Raw genomic sequence first — 22,990 nt, 5'->3', positions numbered from 1 at the left:
TCTGAAGCAACAGTTGCTGCCCCTACTGCATGCTATTCCCTTTAACTGCAGATATTTTTTTTTATCTACTCACCTCTTGGGGTGAAATCTCTGTCCCACTGAAATCAAAGGCAAAACAGCTAACTTCAAAGACCTCATAATTTCTGCTACATTCTCGTTCCTCATATTAATTATGCTTTAGATTTCAAGTATTTCCTTTTATTTATTTGAACTCTTCATTTTATTGCATTCTTCCTTTCCTGTCCCTTACATGAGAAGACAGTAAAGAAATACAGCTGATTTTCCTCATAGTAACTATTATTTCATAAACCTTTAACGATTCAGCTTCTTTCTGTAGAGAGAGTTCACATCACTTCAATCTTTTCAAACAAAATCCCAGCCTCTGATCAGTGTTCATTGGCCTTTTCCTAGTACGATAACTTTGAGCTCTGTAATGAAGATTGACCACAGGATCCAATATCAAAGCATACCATTAGTGCAACACGGCAGGCGCAGCAGAGTTTCTCGCTCCTTTTCCTTATGGCTTCTTAAAACGTGCTTTTCTGTTCACCACTGGGCACTGAACAATTACTGTACAGAGAAGATGGAAAAAATTGCAAAAGGTTACAGTGAAACATCAAGAAAAAACAGCCCCTCCTTGTGATATTTATGTTTCTGCTGCTGGCCCTGGCAGACATCCAAATTCTGAATGAACAAAACTCCCAGTGGCTTAGGAACTACAGAATTCAGCCCATAGTCAGGAAATGCAACAGCATATGACAGTGGGAATTAAAAAAAAAAAAAAAGAAAAAAGAAAAAAAAAAGGAAAAAAAAAAAGGCTTTCCAATCCTTCTGAGCTTCCACCTCCATCAGTTTGGATCAAAATACAGGGACTGTTGAGATTTTGCGTGAATGAGTTCTCTATTGCTAAACAAAAACATGTGTGTGCTACAGTGTAAGACAGTTAAATGGTAAACAGTACGTGGCTCTGCTTCTTCATTGATGTTTCATTTTCACAGTACAAGAACTTATAAAATTCCATTTTATAAAGAAGGCCAATATCCTCTTTATTCAAACACAGTGAAGAACTGTTTCCTAAAACAGAAAGTCATATCCCTATTTCTGACCTTTCCGGGAAAGCTACTTGATATCCACTGTTCACTACTCAGTGTCAAATCATGATTCTTCTAAAGATTAGTATGTAAAAGACTGTGGTAAAGTTTATTGTCATCTAGTGATTCAAGTTAAAACCGTGTCCTTTACAACATATTTCCCCAGGGTAACTAATACCTAAAAACCCATTAGCTGGGAAAACAATGGCAATTTATCTTCTTTTTGTAAATACTTAAATACAAGTTAAACACTATTCTATTATCAGGTGCAGAGTTTCAGGGCTCCTGTAGGTGCCCTGAAGCAGAAATTTCAGCTTCACTTTTTGTCCCAGTATGTCATTCTCCTGGAGCAGATGCTTGTCTTCACAGTTCACATTTTATCTAGAAGTCATGGGAGACCACTAAACATGAGACCATGTCAGCAAAATTTTTACAACCCTTTTTAAACTCTCTCTCTTTTGAGAGTTTAGTGAGAGACCAATAAAACCAGGATCCTCAAAGCCACATAATGCAAAGAGCAGCAGGTGTCTAAACACTCTTGTTGCCCATTTCCATGACCAGACAGGGCCACACGTAAAATTCTGTTTTCTGTTTACATTTTCTGGAAAAGTATAGGATGCATGGCTTGTGAGAACATTCCAAAGAGGTCTCACTGTTTCAGTGAATTAGTGATAGCTGTCTCAGAGATTTTTTATTTTTATTTTTTTAATTTACAAACTTTCTATGTAACCTGTTCCTACTTTCCACTGAAAGCAGCCACACCAATTCATTGAGAGAAAGTAGGTTTCTGAAGCAAGATTGCTAATCATTGATGTTTGAGCAGAGCTAGGGATTGACAGGTGGGAAAGAGCAGACTGATGAATGAAAAACAGCTGAGCATGCCTAGGGACATGGCAAAAAGGTGGCTACCTGCTCCCACCACTGACCATGGATGCAACTCAAGCAGTGTTTTGGCGAGAGGAGCTGCAATAATAATAGAAGGGACTATGAACAATTTATTTCACAGCAAATTAAAGGCGCAATTGAGAAAATGGGCAATCTGTGGTATAGTTCTCATTTCCCACATACTCTGTGGAAGGAGCAACAATTTTCCAAGTCCTTGATAAGGCTGGATCACAAAGATGCAGTCTAGCCCATGAAGGGGAGAGTATTTAAAAACTAGCAGGTTAAAGGGACCATGCCACTTTTGAATGCCAATTCCATGTTTTAGTCTTCACAAAGTAGCTCCTATTATTATTATTATTATTATTATTTTGCTCCTGGAGCAGAAGCTGCCTATGAAATTGTTACTAGCTTAATGTTTAAAATGTCTGACAAAAATTATGTGAAACATGCTTGCCATCTCACCCCCCAGCAGAAAATCCTGCCTTTGATTAATACAGATTCCCCCCATGCTCCCCTGTAAGTTCAACATGTTTGAACCCCATCAATCCTAGGACCAGAGAGCGACGCATAAAAACAAATTACACAAACCCCTTAAATGGAGTAGTGCCTTTGGGTAGCTGGAAGTTTGCTGGAAAGTTTCCCCAATACAGCATCCCATTGCTTTTGTTTATCTATCCTTGCTGACATTTTCTTCAATTAGGAAACAATAGCTCCGTTCCAATGTACTGAGCAGAATTACTGAAACCAAGTCACGTGATGCCACGAGAGTGTGTTTTCAATTATTCACTCTGTCTTTTTTTGCCAGGCCTATGAAGAGGAACAGCCTTCTGCAGGAGTCAGGTTTGTCTGCCTCGCTGTTGTAAGTTCGTCCTTTTGAATTTTTATTTTACAATTAGGGATTTATTTATTTTTAACTGTAAATTCAACTCTCAGAGAGTTTCTGCTCTTTTATTAGAGAATTTCCAAATCTCTTGCTCTTCCTAGTGCCTGGAAATCCTTGACATCTGCAACAGTTCAGTTCTAATAGTACTGCTCAGTAACGAATCTGATGAAGATCACAAGATCTAGATTAAAAAAGCATGCAAGATATCACGCTATTAGCACTTGGTAATGTAAAACTCATCTTGCTCTTGCTAGTAAAGAAGCTTTAACTTTCCTATTGTCTGGTTAACAGTAGTGCATTCCCATTCAATCTGGGAACTACACCAAATTATTTACATCTTGTAAATGCTTGGTTCAATATCAACCAAAAATTTGAACCAAATGAGCACAGCTCAAATCATGTACTTTGTTTGCAGAAGGCAGACTCAGTTAGGATTTTTTAGATTTAAAGCTGGAAAAATAAAGCTTGGGGAAAAAAAAAAAAAAGAAACAGAAGGAACATTTGGTTTGCATTACAAACCACAGACAACTTCCATCAGACATGCTGAAGGTATAAGAATGGCAAGAGAAAATGACAAGCAGTGAGTGCACTGGAGGTAAAGATGAATGGGTTGGAGAATTGACTTTGAAGTAATTGTCCATGCCCACGATACCTTGAATTCAGTTTGCTGTAATACGGTAATTAATCATAAAGCTTTTCCAGCACTTGTGATATCGTTTTCTGTGTAACATAATGTTTCTGGATATTTTTACTGGAAAACTTATAGAATATTTTTTTTGGTGGCTCCTATATTTCTGTCGCTCATGCAACCCTGAATCAGCAGCTCTAGAAAGGATGTTGCCTTAGTTAAAACCTGGGCTGTAATCTAATCCCTAGAGCAAGAACAAGCATTTAACCAAAAATCTTCAGGTCTAATGGGCTTATTTTCACTGCAGCCACTGTGTTGAGATACTAGTTAAGTCATTCAGGGTTAAATTTGGTCTTTGAGCTAATAAAGCTCAATGGAGGAGGAGGAGGAAGTAACTGATGCAGCAGAGCTAAAGATAAACTCTCTCTGTAACGTAAAATTTCTCAGGAGAATTGCAGAGGGGTGTGATGGAATTGTTCGCTGGAAGCAATGTTTCCTTCCCTGTTTCAACAGGTGCTTCTGTTTTCCCTGCATCCCAGATGCTTAGCACTAGTCAGAGGCACCTTTTGAAGCATGTACTATTGATGGCAGTGGTCAATACTGATGCTCTTCAGCTCAGCAGCTTCAGGCAGTGAGAAAGGCCTCCCACATCTCTCCCCATCTTTTATTCTATCTTGCCAGTCTCCAGAGAGCTGTATTTTGACCATTAAGCTATTAAGTCCTCTGCTTACCCATGTGCTTAATGGTTGTGATTTTTTTTTTTTTTAATTCTTCACAGAAGTAAGAGTGCAGTTAGTATTTGTACAACATAGTATTTCATTCAAGAATTTCTATTTCTCCTAATTTTCCCCCATAGGCAAGATTGTTTAGATATGAATGTGCAACTTGGGCTCATTTCTGACACTGTTATTGCTAAGATCTAATAGTGATTGCCAGAATCACAAAAGGAGCAACAATCTCTTCTGTAGACTTTAAAGTGAGCACAATCCACAGACCTTCAGCAAGTTAGATCTGTTACTTTCTACCCAGGTGATGAGGTAGAAACTTGCAGAAGTTACCTTAATACATCTGCAGCAAAGCATGAAGTTCCCCTCATCCTAACCATCCTATTGCTTTTTCAAGTCCACATTCTGGTCTAATGGGCCAGATTACATTTTTTCCTTCCCCTGAAATACCTTCAGACATACAGGAAAAGCAATATCAAGATTTACAAGATAAAATTCTTAATACACTAGTGACTCTAACAGAGATTTCCCAACCACAAAATTGAAACTAAGTTCATACCTATTATGGTATACTAAACTTCTGTGCAAACCAAAACACTAAAAAGGGTTCTTTTAAAAAAATAACTACCAAACCCTGAAATTCTTTATATATTAGTGTTATCAGTCATATTTTAACTAATGTAATCAGTGAAAAAGCATACAAAAAGCGGTAACGTGACGCTGAATTACATCAACAATTACTTATCACAGTTCTTAAAACTATTGTTCTAATGTAATTCATTGCACTTTTCATCTCTGTACTTCAGAATAAATTCTGAGAAGTAGCTTCTCTCAATAGTGTAGAAAGGGAGATTAACCCCAGAGAAATAAGATCACAAGTCAACCACAAAGTCCATCTGTTAAAGCTGAATTCCATGTCAACCCCTTCCCCATCCCCTCTGTATCCTTACATACAAGCTCAGATGTCCTTTATTCAGAGTGAGCTGTACATCACATGAAGGGAGCGTGGCTGTACTGTTGGGTTGTCCTCCATCCACGCTTGTGGCTGCGTTCAGCCACGGTTGCAAGTCTTCATAAGAAGAGAGGGAATTCTGAAAAGAAAGAAAGAAAGAAAGAAAGAACATTTGGTGCACTAAAGAAAATACGCTAACTTAGTTTGAAAGCTTTCCTCATGACAGTGTGGGGAAGGCTGGGAGCCCAGTAACTTTGGTTACTTTGGTCAATATTCCTGTAAAGTGGGGTCAGACTTTTCCACATCAGCAGGAAGGCTCCCAAAGACACACAGGAGAGAGTCAGAAAATAACAGTTTTGTTCAACTTGACATGTTCTCCAGAAACTTTAAAATTTCAACTTTGCCATGGCACCATGTCTTGCTGGGAATCCTGAGGAGTTTCTGAAGTGTCGGGGATTTTATTCTGGAAGAGAGACATCAGGCAGCAGATCAATGTTATGACTGGTATGACAGAAATAAGTTATAACTGAGGGTTGCAGGAGGATTACCTGTCAAAAACACCAGAAAGGACTGCACTCCCTGGGAGAAAAAGGGACGTCTTTTCTCCTCCTGGAAAAGCTATATCCAAGGTTTTTATTTTATAAATCCAAATTCAGATTCACACTGAATTGGGTACTTCTCCAGGAATGCCATATAGCTCCTTTAAACAGGCAGTCAACCAGAGAGTGCCTTTTTTTTTTTCTTGTTTTTTTTCCTCCCTGGTTACTTGTATGGGATGAAAAAAGGAAAAAAATATAATCCTTAGCATTTATTATATGGCTATCTTGTGTTTATTTATAAATATGGGTCTGGTTTGGCTGGAATTTGAAGGCCTATGTTTCTTGTCAGGGCTGTAAGGAGCCTTTAGAAAATTTGCCTTCTCCTATTTCTGTATCACCATTTTGGGTAAAAAGTACATATGTGCCCACCTAATTCAAACCCAAACCAGACAGCTTGTAGCACATTGTACAACCGTTTTCTCTCAGTGGTATACTTGAGACTGTCTTTTGTAATAAATATGATAATCAAAATTAAGCAAGTCAAAGAAATTCATTTAGACTTCCTCACATTGATTTTTTTTTCTAGCACCAATACATTCCTAACAAAATAGTTCTACAAAATTTCTGAGAGAAAAAGGAAACAGCTTTAACAAAGCTCCCCTCTGCTACATTAACATGCTGATTACATTTACAAAAGCTCCAACTTGTCACATTTTGACTGTATAGCATTTCTTCCATTTTCTCTTAATTTGATATGCTGTATCATACACTGAAGCAAACCATTTCTGTAATGGGACACTTTCTGATTGATGTATTGGAGCTGTCTGTAATCCTTTATACAGTTCAATCCTTAATCAGATATTCATATCTAAAGTGCTTCACTGGATCTCTGTTACTGTTAAATGCAAAGTCTTAAGTGAGTTCTGGTCTGTGGAGGTAGGAGCTTTATAGCAGCCTGACATTCCTTACTCTCACAGCTAAGATCTACTTTTGCTAAACCACTTACAAATCAGATGTGCCAGGCAGAGAACTTAACCTCGACAATTTGATTAATCTTCTTTGAATTATGGTGGTTTCATGAATCAAACTTCAGAAGGAGCTTCCTCTTCTCAAGTAATGTTAGCAGGATAGAATAATGCTTTTAAAGTATCTTCCTTTTCAATTTAGGATTTCAACATGCAAATTCAGCAGAAGCCAAAAAGTAGTAGCACAATGGAAGCATCAAAAACATTTATTAAAAGCACTCCATTGTGCTTGGGGAGCATGGGAAGAGAATGAAAAGGTGAAGGAGAATTTAGTAGAGCACTGCACAGAAACAGAATTAGCAAGTCATGAGATATCACGTGGCTGTTAGCAGACTGAAAGGCTCTGTTGATTCAATTTATTCATTAGGGCTTTTCAGTAGTGTAGGTTATTAAGTAGGGGTATATTACAACTTACTTTTTATATTTCCTTTCCTGGAGGATATTTAGCACCAGAGAAGCGGAGAAAGTTATTGAAGGTATCATGCCACATAAGTGGGAGAACGATAGGAAAAAGGGCAGCACCACCAGCTCTCTGAAGATGGATCGAAAGAGCAATGCTGGGAACAGGAAGTCAAGAAAGTTTCGCTCCATTTCAAGATCACTTATATTGTGCAACGCCAAAAACAGTGATGATGGGTCAAGTCCCGATGAGAAATGCCCTGATCCCTTTGAGATCTCTACTAGCTGGGGTCAAGAGGATTTTGACTGCTGCCCTAGAACACAACTGCCATGCACAACAGAGACAGAAGACAGCCCACCTGATCCTCCACGTGTGATCACCAGCATAGTCCAGTCCAAGGCTACAGCAAATGAGAACTGCAACAACATGAGAAGAAAGTTACTCATCAAGGTAAGCAACAGCATGTTATATTGTAATGTTTCCTATTGCAGTCATTCCTAAATGGGTTAATTCATATTTCTCAGGAACACAGGATTCCATCTGTCTTTTTCAGAGCTTATGAGCTTGCAGTGTTCCTGCTCTGTATAAACTGCATGAAAATGTATTAGCTTCCCAGCTGTGCTGTTACACTCTGCTGATTAACGTTCTACTGAAATCAGTGACTGATTGGTCACTCCTCAGTGTATTCATACTAGCACAGCTGATGCTTCCTACTTGCAATATGTACTCAGCTCAAAATACAAAACTGTCGCTATAGGAAAATAAATGTGAGCATAAATTATATTAACACTGTTAAAGACGCAGGAGATTCAGCAGGCAGATTCTATCTGATTCAGGAAGGAGGTAGGGGTGGTTCTAAACCAAAGAGGTAAATATTTTCTTTAGAAAGTGACCTCTTTTTAGAGATGTAAATGTTCCATTTTTCTTTAATCAAGAAGCAAATATTTTAACCCCCAAACCATTTTTCAGTCTAGGCAATGTACTTCAGATGCCTTTAGAAAGTTCCTTCTCTGTGACATATCCTATTTGTTCACTTTCTTTCTACCTGTTGGTGTGAAGTGGAAGGGGGATGTCACTGCAACTATGATATTATTTTTAATACAGTCTGTGTTATCCCAGCACCTAATATAATTCTAATACCCAGTATTTTATGCTTTTTACCTATGCAAATAGTGGCTTATGTGGGAAAAAAAAAGTTTCTTTCACCTATAATATTTCTCTCACATAATCTATTGTACTTACCTTCTGTAAAAATTGACTAAAACCAGACCTCTACATCTAAAGACAGAGTGTCACTGAAAATCTGAATCTCCCCTTACTTCTTGAGTTTCTTTCTGATGATCACAGCACACAGTCCGATATTACAAAGACTGCAGCAGGACAGAATTCAGGTGATGAGGTATTTTAGCCCCCTGGCAAAACCACAGAATGAGAACAAAAACAAGCCAACTTTCTATTGCATTCTGACAGAGAACATAAATAGGTGGAACTGATCAAACTCCCAAAATACATTCAGTCACATGCAAAACCATACCACCTCCTTTCATTTGGAAACAGGCTGCATGCACTCTGCTGATTTCTATGTGTGAGTAAAGAAGGAGCTGGCCTCTGTGGATTCTCCCCTTTTCTCTTTTATCACAGCCTGAAGCACTTAGGTGTGTGTCAGCTGCTGCAGTCTGATTGCTTGCATACCTCCAAAATATGCCAGGCTCCAATAACTATCGTGATCCATATGCTTGTGAAAGTACTCAATATCTTATTGCAGACTGTAAGTGTAGATTATTTGCTTTTATAGCTGGCAAGCAGCTCAAATAGGGATCTGGGGAACAGAGTAAGTCTCATAACTAATGCTGTTGCACAGATAAAATACAACTGCTGAGGCTATAAACCCTCTCTAAGGTTGGAATGTTAGTGTCACTGAACAGGATGGGTCAGGAGCCTGGATGGAAGGTGACATAAATCAATCAGTAACCCAGGCCTTTCTGGCAGCATTTGGGTTGCTTACTGCCACTATAGACAAAAAGCACAGTAAAATCTTTCTCCAGAGCTCTCATAGCAATATAAACTTCTTCAGGTGCCACTTGCTAATTTTCCTACCTTTCAGAGTCATGGATCAGCAACTCTAAATTCTTATCTCAGCATGCTAAATATGATAACTCCTACACTGACCTTACCCTGTACCACTGCTGCTGAGGCTTTGCCCTATATTATGAAAGCAGTGATTTTTTTTTTTCTTTCATATGGCATAAGCCTGGCATAACAATCTTTCTATAGAGTGTGTTAACTTAAGCTTAAAACCTCTCTGTTTAAGAAAGGAGTCAACAACTATTTTTCAAGTTCTATTGTACCACACTCTCTTCAATCCATGTGACACTTCAGAAATTCATGATGTGTGACTCAGAGTTAAAGGGTTCTTGTCTTTGTTCAAGAAAATTGATTCCATTCTTTCTGTGGTGTTGCTGAGATTATTCCATTATTCTTTTGCTTTCCAGTGCCTGCAGCCTTAAGCATGACTCTGAAGGTGCTAATAACTCCCACAAAACTGAATAACTTACTTTTTTTCTGTCACACTGGAAGTAGAGAAGAATGTTTAAAAGCGTAGCATGATTTAACGCTCCATGTGACTCTCTTCTGCATAGCTAGTGGGGGAACCTGGAGCATCCTGATACTAGTTCTTCTCTACTGCTTAAAAGTTTAAGTATCTCTCTGTTCCATACCCTGCAAATTGCATGGGATTCACTGTTACAGAAACTGTACCGCACTGATTGGGATGGGACTGCAAAATAACGTCATTGCTCCTCCACCATCTGACCCCACAGCACAGCGCTAGCACGGACTTGTACTAACACACACATTTTTGTTTTTAACCACGGCATTCATAGCCCACGTTTATGCTGCTAAAAGCTGTGACACTGACCACCATTTTCATTGTGATGGTGTGTGGCACTACTAGATGACAGGGGTTCAGTTCATAATTGCATCTTCCAAACAACTTCCTTCCAAAAGTATATGGCATGGTGGCACAGTCACCATGTAAAGGACAGACAACTTTAACCGTTGTCTCTGACACATAATCCATAGTGAGGTTATAATCTCTTTGGTGGAAGGGAAGAAGGTTGAAACAAGACTTAAGTAGGAGCCTATCAACACCTATTCAGTGGTTCATGACATTCAAGGCAAAAACCTCAGGGAGTGCTACATCCATGTAAACTATGCAGTTACCTGAGACATTTGGTCATTCAAATCCTGACAAAATATGGCCATTATATTTTGCATAGGGCCCTGTGTATCAAATCTCAGTGGTTATGCCCTTCCTCGACTTTAGCCTACACTGCTGCCATTGATAAGTCATTCTCCTGCTGAAGTCCTACCTTCCAGTCACTTTTTTTTGGTCACAGAAAAGCTGTTATGACATGAAGAGAATGGAGAAGACAGGAGACAATCTGGGAAAAGGGAAATGGAGAAGGGAAAAGAAAAAATTATGCAGACAGGAAAAGAGGAAACAGAAAACGTATACTTAACTATAAAATACTTCAAAGCAAGGGAAGAAGGATTAGGAAACAGCAACAGCCGGGAGTAGTGAAGGAGTCAGACTTGCAGCAAAGTGCATTAGATAACTATTCCACGCTTCCTATCAAATACCACATTCTTCCTTTTTTTCCTTCTCTGCCTCCCCAGTGCATTATGTGCACTGCAACAGCAGCTTTATTCACCTACATTTTGCTCAGCAGAAAGGCAAGTAGAGATGCCACAACTAAGGGCCATTAATTCATAGGCTTGCCAACAATTTCTTTCTTTCTGTCTGACCGATTGTCCAGGAATGCAATAAAAGCAAATAACACATCACCATGCACACCCAGGCAAAGAAAAGCTGGATCAAAATCTTATAGGACATAACTCACATGCTGTAAAATGGTACCTGGGAAAGAATATCTCAGTCTGATCCATTAATCTCTCATATCCTCTTCAATGCATCTCCTCTACTTTCATTATATATTCTAAATAGCAATGATTTTTCCCCCTTCTCTAAATGTACTGCTAACAATGATGAGAACAGTCTTTTAATTCATTTGGTTTCTGTGTTTCAAGATTCACTCATATTGACTCTTGCTCATTGTGCCTAGAGCACCTGGCATTACCCAGGCATCATCCATTCAGCCAGCTCCTGGACCACTTAGCTTCTAAAATGAGGCATACTTACTCTGGCACTGACAGAGCTGGAAAACCAGCTTGTCAATTTATAAATAAGCAGATCTCCTTTATAGTTTGCTTCTCACAAACCCAGCAGTTTCAGTTGGCCTGAGAGGGAAAAAAAAAAAAAAGAAAAAGAAAAAGAAATTATCTGATACCTGATGTACTGACAAAGCAAACACTTTTGAAGACAGCCTTGCCTGCTCATGTCATTACAAACTCTGAGGCTTTGTCAGTTGTAGGAAGGATGGAGAGGAGCAGACAATATTGACTTGTTCTTCAGAGAACAGTCTATGCTGGGTATGACAGATGCTCCCAGAAGCATTCCATTACAGTTAGTGGGCTCTCCTCCCTGCACTGTGGACAGTCCGGAAGCACTGAGGTATGAGCCACAGAGGATGGTGGAAGGAGTGAAAAAACATTTAAAATAAACTGTAACATGGAAGGGATGGCTCTTTACACAAATGTTAGATCCGAACTCATCTGACTGAATGATTCCTCTTGGTTCTAGAAACTCTTCTGTCCTTGCTCCTCTTGGTCCCTGACTGCTTGAAGAAGGAAAAAAAGCAAAAGGTCATTTTCTCTCTTGGTCATCACAAGAATTATTTTTATTAACTTGCCTTTGTGCAAAAGCCAGTTAGTTGGCTGCTTGGTACCAGGACAAGTGTTATGGCAACAGACTGTAATGTCTTGAACATGAGCCTATGGGAAGGATGGAAAAACAAAGCAAGTAAGGGAGACTATTTATTTAGACATTTATGTTTTTTCCTCCCTTTTTCTATTTGCTCTGTCTTCCCAGCCTTCCTGTTTTGTGACATCAGGACCATGCTATCCCCAGAGCAAGTTGGAAACGAGACTTTTATTAAGATAGTGCATGCTGCAAAATGTGGTCCAGGGCACAGGCTCCCAGAAAAACATACCAACAAACGGTGGAAAGGTCTGTCTGTAACATCGAATATTCTGATCGTCTATGGAGGGCAGAACCCGAATCCCATGCCCTGATTCTTGCATCATCTAAAGGCATTCTGGCTTCTACCATTTTATTAATTGCAAAGGGAATATGCTGCTGGGAAAACAAATTACATCTACTATAAATATTTTGGAAGGACCAAGGCATTAGCTGGGGTATATCAGAATCAGTGGAGTCACCTCAGTTAGTGCCAGAGATACGCTGGGACTTTGTTAGAAATGATGCAGAAAAAAATGGTTCTTGAAAAAAATCCCCAAAGGCTGTATTCTCTTTAAATTCCACTTGGAAATCCCAGCCATTTCGCAGTCAGAAGGCCAGAAAAGCCAAATATTTAAATTCACTATTGTACTGTTGTAAGACTTTTTTTTTTTTTGGCCTTTTTTTTTTTTTTTTTTTTTTAACAACAGTCAATCAGCTCATTGTCATATGGTTAGTTAACTGAGTCAAAGACCTTACTTGAACTAGCCTTGTATAACACTTTACTTCATTTCAGACAATCTAACTACTGTGTCTTACGTTAAGAGTGCACAAAAGTTTTCTAGTTTTTCACAGATGCCATGGTTACCCTTATTTCAAAACAACATCTGGAATGAGATGTTTTGAGATGGGACTCTGGGCTAGAAATGTTTAATGAGAACATGAAGGGAAAAGAAATCTCTTAAATGTCAGATAGAAAAACATCCTCAAACTTTTCATTTGGCATAACAAAAGAAGGGGAGCAGAAGGAGAGAGTTGGCCTGGACTTGCAAATGACTTTTCCAGAATAAAACACACGAAAAATTAATCTACTCTCACCTGCAACACAAATACATTTAAGAAGACTCTTGAACTCTACATTTGATTTTAATGTTTCAGCAAAGTAGATTCAACTTAAGGACTAATTTTTTTTATAATGCACTTCCAAGGTGTTGGGTTGCAAAGGCCCTTATAAGCCTTTATAAAGATTTTATTCACTGGCAGCAAATACACATTTAAACATATGTTCTAATAATGAGAAGGCAAAGTTGACCTAGAATCCACCTGCTCACACACCAAACTTGTCAACCTTATTTTAGCAAATTTTCAGCATTTGCTACATTCAGAGCTATAAATCACCTTGCAAAAACAGCAGGATACATTAAAAGGGAGGAGGATACAAAATAAATACTGCCTTTACTTTTGGAACCATCAGCAGTATTTCTATGCATAAAATAACAAATGAGACAGGAAATAAAAGACATTAAAGAACAAAACCCAAAGCAAATTGACTGCTGGAACGTGAATTCGTCAAGTGTTTATTTTTCTAAAGAACAGCTTTTATTAATTTTCTGTCATGTTGCAACAACTTGGATGTGATTATATGATCTATATCCAGGATCCCAAAAAGTGCAAATGCTGAGAACATACAGATATCTGCCACATGTCTCTGCAGCCCAATAATCTTTTTTTTAATTTTTAAGTAATTCATGTAAATGAGTTTTGAAAACTATTGACACACAGAGACTATTTGAAATATAGCCCAACCTGGTAAGATGACTAGAGATTTAAACAACATTTTTTCCCAATATTTATTCTGCAGTTTACAGTGGATTTAACTTTTCTTCCAGCTAAGCAAATGCAACCGATTGCTCTTAAAAAGAACATTAATATTAGTTCTCATTGTTGTCATTTCACATATATGTCCCAATACAACACAAAATTACCACCCTAGCACTTGTCCCATTGTACAAAACACATCTTTCCCAAAGGACTTAAACAGTGCTGAAAACAAACAAACAAACACACCTCAGAGCCAAACCCATTGCACCTCTATGAAGTCCTGAGAAACTGATGAGAGCTGAATTCCTTTCTGACAATTAGATTACAAAGGTTTTTATAAATACTATCAATGCAGCAGCTGAGCAGTATGAGCAAGTTACTGGAAGAGTAGGAGAACTGATGAATGTTCTAAGAACTGATGATGTTCTTAGCAGAGACAAGTTAAGGACAGTCTGAAAAGGCCCACCATTAAGTTAAAACCAAGACTGAAATGAAGAAAGAAGAACAACTATGCAAAGTTCTCCATGTGTGTGCCTAACCACTACCAGTCAGAGCATGTCAACATATTTCAAGGGAGTGGTACACACGACTAAGGGATCCTACCTTTAATATCTATCTTACATCTTTTATGCTTTAGAATTAGCACATCGCCCTTCTGAAAACCTTAAAAATTTAATGGATGTTTCATGTTTGCGGAATGTAGTCTGCAGTTTCTTACTAATACATAAAGCAAAGAACAAACGTAAATAAAGTTAGCTAACATTTTTACTACTCAAGATCTGACATTTCAAGACATTAGAATTATAATCTTTGTTTTGTCACCGTGCTGAAGGATTTTAAAGAAAAAAAAAGAACATTACATTTCAAGCGTGTATTTCCCAAAGATATTTACTTTAGGTAAAAAGTAAATACAGATGCTCCAAAACTAATAATAGAGTTCAAACAAACTGGTTTAAAATGGAATTTTGTCCATACTCATGCACTTACCTATCACTCACTAGAAGCACTCTTCTTGAACAAAAGAGGCTTCGTAAAATGCAGACACTCCTCATTAATGGCAGACAATCTGGAATGCAAGCAAACCCACAGAGTTAACAAGTCGGTCAATACAAGTATAGCCCTTATCCATTACCTACTGAATTCAGCCTGTGGTGAGCATAGGGCTCAAACTCAAATACTTCTTTCATTCACAGCCTTAGATTTACTCCAGCAGGTCTCAGAATGGGAACCAGGCTTCAACAGCCAGGATGTCAATGACCTTTATTGGAATTGCTGTAAATCCAAAGTTTGCCTTTGCCTCAGTCTGGTATATTGTGATCCCTATTGATCTGTGGTGAAAGGGCATAATGGTTCTAGATTCAGGGCTGGCTGAACTCTGCTTAGAGCAGAAATGAAACATTAGTGATACTGAAAAAGGTGATTACATAGCTTTCCTTGTGCTGTCAGAAGACTTTAAATCACTGGAAATAGTTCATGGCACTCGGACCAGGGGATCCCAGAGCAATACTGACAGTCAATTGCCATATATTGTGCACAACACAGCAGTCCTGACAATGGATTGTCCTAACGTACGAAATGTGCTTCCTCTTCAGAAATCTATACCCCAGTCATACAGATCTCTGGGAACAAACCTGGATCCAGGATACACTGAGGACCCTCTTCACTTTGTGGAGTATGGAGAGGCTGGTGGGGGCAAGGAAGGTGGATTTAGCAGGGAGGAGAATGAGTGAGAATGAGTGAATACTTGAATTAGGAGATGTAACTGAGCAAATGGAGAAGAAATTGTGTGCTAACTTCCCAGTTTCTTTTGTTTCTTCAGAATTTGTAAGTGTTCAAGTATTTGTGCTACAGAAGTGTACTTCCTAGACAAATGTGTTGTCTTTTGTATGCTTAGTCAATTCATTCCTTGCTTTATTTACTCATATGACCTAAGACTATTTCTCTTTCTGTATGCCCACATGTTAATGATTCATAACTCTGTTACAAATGTGCTTACAATTAGTCCTCCAGATGCAACACACAGACTGCAGCAACCTCAGCCTGGAGCAGACAAAATCTTCCATTGTTGCAGTCATCTTTGCTCCCTGCCCCCTCCTTAACGAGTCAGCAGCTGGGGCGGAGCTTCCAGTGTTTTGTATACACTTATTTTTCATTCAGACATTTTGCGTTTCTGGAGTATTTCCTTTTCTGGTGTATGTTTACTTTTCCTCCCTGTCTTTTCTTATAATAGTTAGCATAAGCAAAATTTATCTAGTTACTATGAAAAGCGTATTATCAGTTCTCTTCCCCTCTGTGCAGAGGCACTCTGCTGTAGTACACCCCTCTTTTAGACAGAAGCCACTGATGTCCTAAGGAAAACAACTTTTTCTAAACACTGACTATATAATACAATTATTCGTTCACAGTCGCACAGTGATATAAAGGCCTTTATCTCTTAAAGGCAGTCTGGTTTTAGGGACGTTTTCTGCATTTCTTAAAAAGGCTCAAGATAAGTAACTTTTAACACCCTTGGTATGTTTTCTTTCATGTAATCTTTCATCTTCCTGAATCAGGACAGCTGCATCTGCAGATTGTGTACAACCACAGGGAACAGCAGCTCAGGAATCAATCTCTCTAGGAATCCAAACTGTGCACCTCTCTGGAAAGGGTTCACAGGCTGCAAGGTATCTGCTGGAAGCACAGCAAACAGGTACAGTATGTATGGAGTTAGCAAGCTTATTAGAGAGCTATTGGCACAGATTTTGCATGACCATGACAAGCATGGGTTATTCTCTACTGTCATAGTAGCCTGGTTGCAAGCTCTTATTCAAAGTCCTTGAGCATCTGTCTACATACAAGCTGGCCAGCCTGGGAGCTTCCAGGCAGAAAAATGCAGGAAAAAGAAGGGAATGGCTCATGCTTGAGCTCTGCCCCCATAGGTAGCAGAACTACTAGTGGCTTGAACCATTTGGCACCGAGAACTTAAGGCAAAACAAGAGCCCTGATAGTAAAGGCAAAGTAGTTAGACCCCAGGAATGGCTGCAAGTAACAGTGCCCATGGTCAGAACAGTGCAACCAGCCACAGCAGGGTGTCTCTGGGTGCCTGGAGCAGGACTGCAGCCATACAGCAAGAACAGTACCTACCATGGCTTTATTCTAAGGTACACTTAAAGTCTGAGCTCTATTGATGGATGCAGGTGTACATGGAAAGGTAGCTGTTGATCACCAGGCCTGATCAGAAGGGAGTAGCAACAGGAGTCCTAGCAAGGGGTGGGGCGCATCATACATCAAAACATGCCATGGCAGTTCTGTTCAAAGCAAGGGGAAAATTGCAGTTCACTCCTTAATGAGGCATTTATCACACTAGTGCCATATTGTTCTTTGTAAAATGATATGCATGCATGTTCCTTTTTTCTTTATTTTTTTTTTAAGGGATGGTTGTCTGAGCCCAAGGGACGAACTGTTAACACTAAATGGACAATCACTTAAAGATCTGTCTGGCAAAGAGGCTGAAAGTCTCATTCAATCATCAACACGGCTGGTGAACATAGTGATGGCTAGCAAAGTAAGCATGAAAGTTGTGTTTTCCCCTCCAACTGTGGGGTGATTTGACAACATTTACTCGAGAGAGAAGGGGAATTTGTGCATCAGACATTTGAAGAACATGTTTTTGCTCTTCCTGACAAAACCCCAAACCTCTTGTGGTCAGACTCTGGTAGCTTTCAGCATAGCTTTTTCCCAGATAAACAGAGGCTATGGGGAAGCCAAGGCCCTGGGAAATTCTAGCAAATGCTGTACAATCCCTCCTTTTAGAAACCAATTGCTTGCCAATTTTCATTTGCCATTTGGAAGTTGAGCAAAGATAGAAGTGGATTAAAAGAAGATCCATGAATCCAGAAAGCAGGCACTGTACTGAAGTAGTGAGTTTGTTCTTTTGCCTTTTTTTTTTTTTTTTTTTTTTTTTAATGTACAATCTACAGCTAGGAAGTTCTTAGGATGAATGTTACTGGAGTCTGCTACTGAGAAAAGTCATCTGCTTTTTAATCTACAGTAGAATCACATAGAAAGCTCTGGTATAATCCTGGAATGAGAAAACAGTCCTGACTGAAGCTGCTATCAGGTCTGGTACAAAGTACCTCTTTCTAAGATTGTAATGTTGTGAACTGTCTCACACAGATGTCTACTGGATTCTGCCAAAATTTTTGTTTATTTTCACTCCTTTAAATGCCTAAGTGGCCAGAGATGAACTATATTAAACTATTGTAGTGTAGTACCACCCAAGATGCAGCCAGGGGAACTGTGCATTTAAAGACAAATCTGCTACAAAATACTTAAGGTTAACAGTAAAGACTTTTCATGCAAGGTGACTCATGAGAGAAACACTGCAAAAAGCAGTTTCATAATGCCTCTTTAAGGATCCGTGTGATTTTATTTTTTATTTTTTAATTTTTATTTATTTTTTTTTATTCTGAAGAGCTCCCTAGAGGAAAGGACCAGAAAGACCTAGTAGGATTTAGCTACTTAGCAGATGCCTCCACCTGCTGTCGAAGGGGAAAATTACCATTGCTTAGTTCTTGAGAAACAAACAGCACTACTGTTTGGCTTCTGGAAGAAAGGACTTGTCTTGGTTGACCCCAGACAAGGCAGAACATATAGATCCTGCTCTGATGGTGCTCTATGATTTTCTTAGCGCCTGCAGAATATTGCTGACCAAAACCCTTTTATATTTGTAATTTTATTATGCTTCAATCAGTTTCCCTATACGGTCTGCATTCAATAATGTTCTTCCTTTAACTGTGGTTCGTTCAACAATCAATGGCATTCCTTGTGTCATGACAGAAATAGGGCTATCAAAAACAATATACATCCAGAAGTTACTACTTACATCAAACTGTTATCCAGCTGTTATCATTTATTTATTTTCAAACTGTTTCAAAAACTTGTATTTAAAAGCCTGAAAGTGTTACCTACATGTTTTTAAATGATAGAACTAGGGGCCATAGTTTGAAGTACAAGTTTCCAATTAGAGGGGGCTGAGATTTTGCAAAACACTAAAGCCTAGGCCACAAAGGTTTTTAAATGCCCAGATCATATTTGGTCATCTTTCTAAGACCAGCAGGAGTTATATACCTATTCACCTTTGCAAAGCTGCGTCTAAACATCTTCTTTTTGCAAATAATGACCTTCTAAGACAAAGAAAGCTTAGTAGCCAAAAGTGCCAGTCACCTCCAAAAATTAGACTAGTATGGCTACAGTTTACCTGTACATCAAAACATTAGCCTCTCTGAATTGACTGGGGATGACCATTAACTTTCTGTCCATTCTGACTAAAGACCAGAATCTATTTCTATGTTATTCCTTTAGCAAGTTATAATCACGTTTCTAGCAAAGCTTTGAGCTGTGTTCTCTTTTATCAGCCTATTTGTTTTAAATTAACTTTGCTCTATGTTTTTGATTCAGATTGCAATTTGTGCAAGCCAAATTAGTAGAAAATTTATTTTTAAATTGAGATCACTTTCCAGAATTTCTTGCAGTCTTATTATAAAAAGTCAACAGGTGGAAGAATTTCTACTTAAAATGTCCCTGGTCTTTTTGTTTGTTTGTTTTTAAGGAAATGTCAACCTGTAAGGAAAGACCTTTGGAAATACAAAATGGTTGTTTTTTGCACAGTAAAGCCACGTGTCAACGGACTCGCAGTAACTCAACCAGTAAGTTGCAAAGAAGTAATCTTTCTTGTAATATTTGGGGAGCAAACAGCACAACACTTCATCGTGTGATGATACTGCAGTGTTCAAAGAAATTTCAGCCATTGTCCAGACTTAGGCTGAGATCCTTAGTTATGAACAGCTGACCAAAAATCATCACCGTTTATATTCACAATATCCTACAATCAAGGGTGTTGTGCATAACCATTCAATTTTATGTTTTTGTTTGTTTGGTTTCTGAAGGTTCTAAATAAACTAATGCTCTTTTTGGTAGGGAATGCTTGCTTTTACTATACTTAACGCTTATGGCTACTCATACAGTTAAAATTAAAAAAGATCACTCCCTTCACAGAAATTTACAACTGGAAAAACATTTCTAAGTAAAATTTACCTGATTAGATGAATGTGCAGAAATGCCAAGAACTAGGACAAGTAACTGAGACCTTTCCCCATGTCTGGCAGGCATAAACCCGTACTGGACAGGGGAGACAGACTGCACCGCGCCCCGGAAAGCTGTGCCCTTCAGAGATCGGCAGCCCCATGCTCTCCATACCAGTCGGAAATCACTTTCCCAACAGCTGGACTGCTCTGGAGGGAGAACCCCAGTAAGTACCACAGGAAATCACCTGAAAAACATACAAAGTACACTCAGATGAGAATCTTGGAATGATGCTGGCAGCCACGCTTTCTGCCAAAATGTGCCTTCCTCTCAAGCCCTGTCAGGGAAGATGGCGCTGGAGACACCTCCTCTTAGGGAAGATGGCGCCAGAGACACCTCCAGTCTCTGTATTGCCTGCTACCTCTGTTTAAAACCCAACGCCTCCTTCATGTGGAGCAGGAGAGGGGGAAAAGCACTGTGCCAGTAAAACCCCTTTTCTTCAGCAGCTTCTCCCTCCCCTTGCCCCGGCAGGTTTTACAGTGTGTGTAAATCGCCCCGTGTGGTTTGCACCACCTTGGTAGCCACCTGGAGCCACCTCAGAGCTCACCGCTGAAGAGGCCCCTTCCCGGGCATCTCCCCGGCGCTGGCTGTGGAGATGCTCTGTGCACGTGGCTGATAAAACCCCGGCCTGAGCTTCGGGCCCTGCTGCCGTGAGCCTCCCGAGTCACCTCCGTTGGCCCAGACATGGCCACAAGCAGGTATGGACTCGCCTCGTGGCTGGTAGTCACTGCCCCTAGCTGTGTGAGACATCCCCCTTTCTACTCCACTGTGAGTCAGACATATTTCAACCACCTCATGAACGTATGTCCCTTTGCTATCCAGGTGGATACTAAGCAATCCACTTCAGCCCAGAAGAGCAGAGGCAGGTTAGAGGACATGTGGGTATATTTGTGGCTAAAGTCCCCACATTGAATCCTAGAGTGGGGTGATGGAGGCAAAGCTCCTCACAGTCAGCTGCCACCTTCTGAAGCCTGGCTGGGGGACTTGTTGCTGCCACCCTGCCTTTCCCTGGGCAGTCCTTCACCCTGACAGCACCAGAGCCTGTCTGAGGGCTTTAACAGGGGGGTGAGGAGATGACAAACTGGAGTACAAATCCCAACCAAACAATGCCCATGCAGACAGACCCTCAGACACTTGCTAGACTTCATCTTGCTTGAAGGTCACACGTGGCAGGTGCTGCCCATCCATCCACAGAGGTTCTTTGGCGGCATCCCAGTACTGGGTACTGTTCTGTGTACTTCACACACAGATATACAAAGCATATCTTGCACAGCCAGAAATAGTTCCTCTCACAGACAGAATCAGAGGAAATTTGAAGATTTCCACTTTCAGATTCAGAAGACCTGAAAAAGGGGAATAAACAATCATCCTGATGTGGCACTGTACACTTACCAGGGTATGTTTTTGGTCTTTCATAGGAACCTCCCTTTTCTTACTTATGTTCCCAATGCCATGTTGAATAAATAAGCTTGTATTTGGGTCAAATTGAGCCTTATTTTCTGGTAGATATGAAAGCCTAATTTTTCACTGATGTTCCACACACTTTCACACCTGCTAGTTTCACTTTGCTGCATTAAAAAAAAAGTGTTGAATTTACTTGGACTTGTAAATGCGTGCTGTTAGCTCTGGCCCTGCTGAACCTTGTTCTTTGTGTTAGCTTTAGGTAATGACTTTTGTCAGTGCTTAAATTAGTTTCTAATTCCCAATTCTGCGTTCAATTAGGAGGTTTTCATTAAATATTTCATTAAAGGTTCATTAAAATGGGTCAAATCTCAGGGGTTGGAATTAATATATCTACCAGCTGTGGAATGGAGGGAGAAAGCACTGAGAAATTCCTTGCTTTGGTTATCAAGCAAAAAGAATGTGCTTCAACCTATTTCAGGTGTAGAAAGAAGCCTATTTGGTTGCTTATGGAGACAGTGCAGAGTAGTTTGTAATATGAAGGGCTTTTGTGAGCACCAATTCATATTTTTGGGGAAATGCAGAAAAGGGTCTCTGTATGTCCCATTATATTCTGTAACAAAATGAGGGAAGAAGTTAGAACTTCTTGTTTCTTACTTCAGTTCTTAGAGGTAAATACCATAATACTTGTCTAGGACCCCTATAAACAAGTTATAAACAAGATTTTGGCACGGAGAGTCAAGTGAGACCACAAAAACGTGTCTTTCTACACCATCACACAACCTAAAGGGCCAATTGTTTTAGTTTTGCTCTAGTTTAGTCACTACAGGGCAATTTCAGTAAGCAAGAACTCAAAGTTCAAGTCATGTGCATTTAAAGATAGCAAAAGACAGACCACCAACTGCTGAACGTACCACAAAAAAAAAGATCTGTTTTAGCATAAAAAGCCCTGACTACTCAGTGTGGTCTTCAGTTCCAAGCAAACTGATCAGCTGAAGAAACTACTGGCTTCTGAAAATGAGAAGGATTTTTTTAAAAGCCCTTAGTAACATCAGTTATAAAGAACATTTAAAATAAACAAGTTACTCTAATCTACATCAAAAAATATCTGGCTCTGCATTAAGAGTGTATCTATTTTTTTAAAATTATTATTATTTTTTATGTTCACAGGCAATTTCAAGGCCGTCTAGATCACTAAGTACAGCACAGCTAGTGCACACATCTTGTGGCTCACAGGCTTCAGTAATCTCAAACATCGTACTGATGAAAGGACAAGGGAAGGTGAGGCTGGTTCTGTTAATATAAAATACATGGAGTTTTAATTCATTTCCCAAATGTAAACTGCAAAGTTCAAGGAAATTACTTCAGGGTATTTAAGTTGCTACTTCTAGATTACCAACTAATATCCAGGCTTTATTAGGAGTGATTAGTTATCATCATTACCTTCTTAACCTACTGAAATATACCTTTGAAATGAACTGAAGCACAGTCTTCAAGTTCTAATAACACATTCACATCAAGCTAGCAGCATCAGTGCTGACGTTCACTGCTACTTTTTTTTTTTTTTTTCACGGTTAGAGGTAAGCTCAAAATCAGACTCAGTGTCATCTGTGGGTTTGAAATAGCAAAGCAACCACAGAGCTTCCTTCAAGTCAGATG

The 22,990-nt window shown here is 39.4% G+C and overlaps 1 protein-coding gene across 7 annotated transcripts in view; it reads left to right on the top strand.

Moving 5' to 3' along the window:
- IL16 (interleukin 16) overlaps positions 1-22,990 on the top strand; it is a 46,822-nt gene that overhangs the window by 6,944 nt on the left and 16,888 nt on the right. For 2 of the 7 annotated variants that reach the window (XM_035335337.1, XM_035335330.1), the window contains exons 2-8: positions 2,782-2,835; positions 7,167-7,578; positions 16,360-16,496; positions 17,219-17,351; positions 19,398-19,494; positions 19,954-20,096; positions 22,502-22,612. In XM_035335337.1, the coding sequence (XP_035191228.1) occupies positions 2,786-2,835; positions 7,167-7,578; positions 16,360-16,496; positions 17,219-17,351; positions 19,398-19,494; positions 19,954-20,096; positions 22,502-22,612 (1,083 nt within the window). In that variant the 5' untranslated portion in view covers positions 2,782-2,785. Of the gene's footprint in view, positions 1-2,781; positions 2,836-7,166; positions 7,579-16,359; positions 16,497-17,218; positions 17,352-17,766; positions 17,907-19,397; positions 19,495-19,953; positions 20,097-20,464; positions 20,629-22,501; positions 22,613-22,990 lie in introns of those variants that run through there. The other 5 variants (XM_035335331.1, XM_035335332.1, XM_035335334.1 and 2 more) reach the window with 5 other exon arrangements.

This window comes from Oxyura jamaicensis, chromosome 10 (assembly GCF_011077185.1).
Source record: "Oxyura jamaicensis isolate SHBP4307 breed ruddy duck chromosome 10, BPBGC_Ojam_1.0, whole genome shotgun sequence".
Classification (NCBI taxonomy): Eukaryota; Metazoa; Chordata; class Aves; order Anseriformes; family Anatidae; genus Oxyura; species Oxyura jamaicensis.
This window is presented reverse-complemented; position numbering and strand designations above follow the sequence as displayed.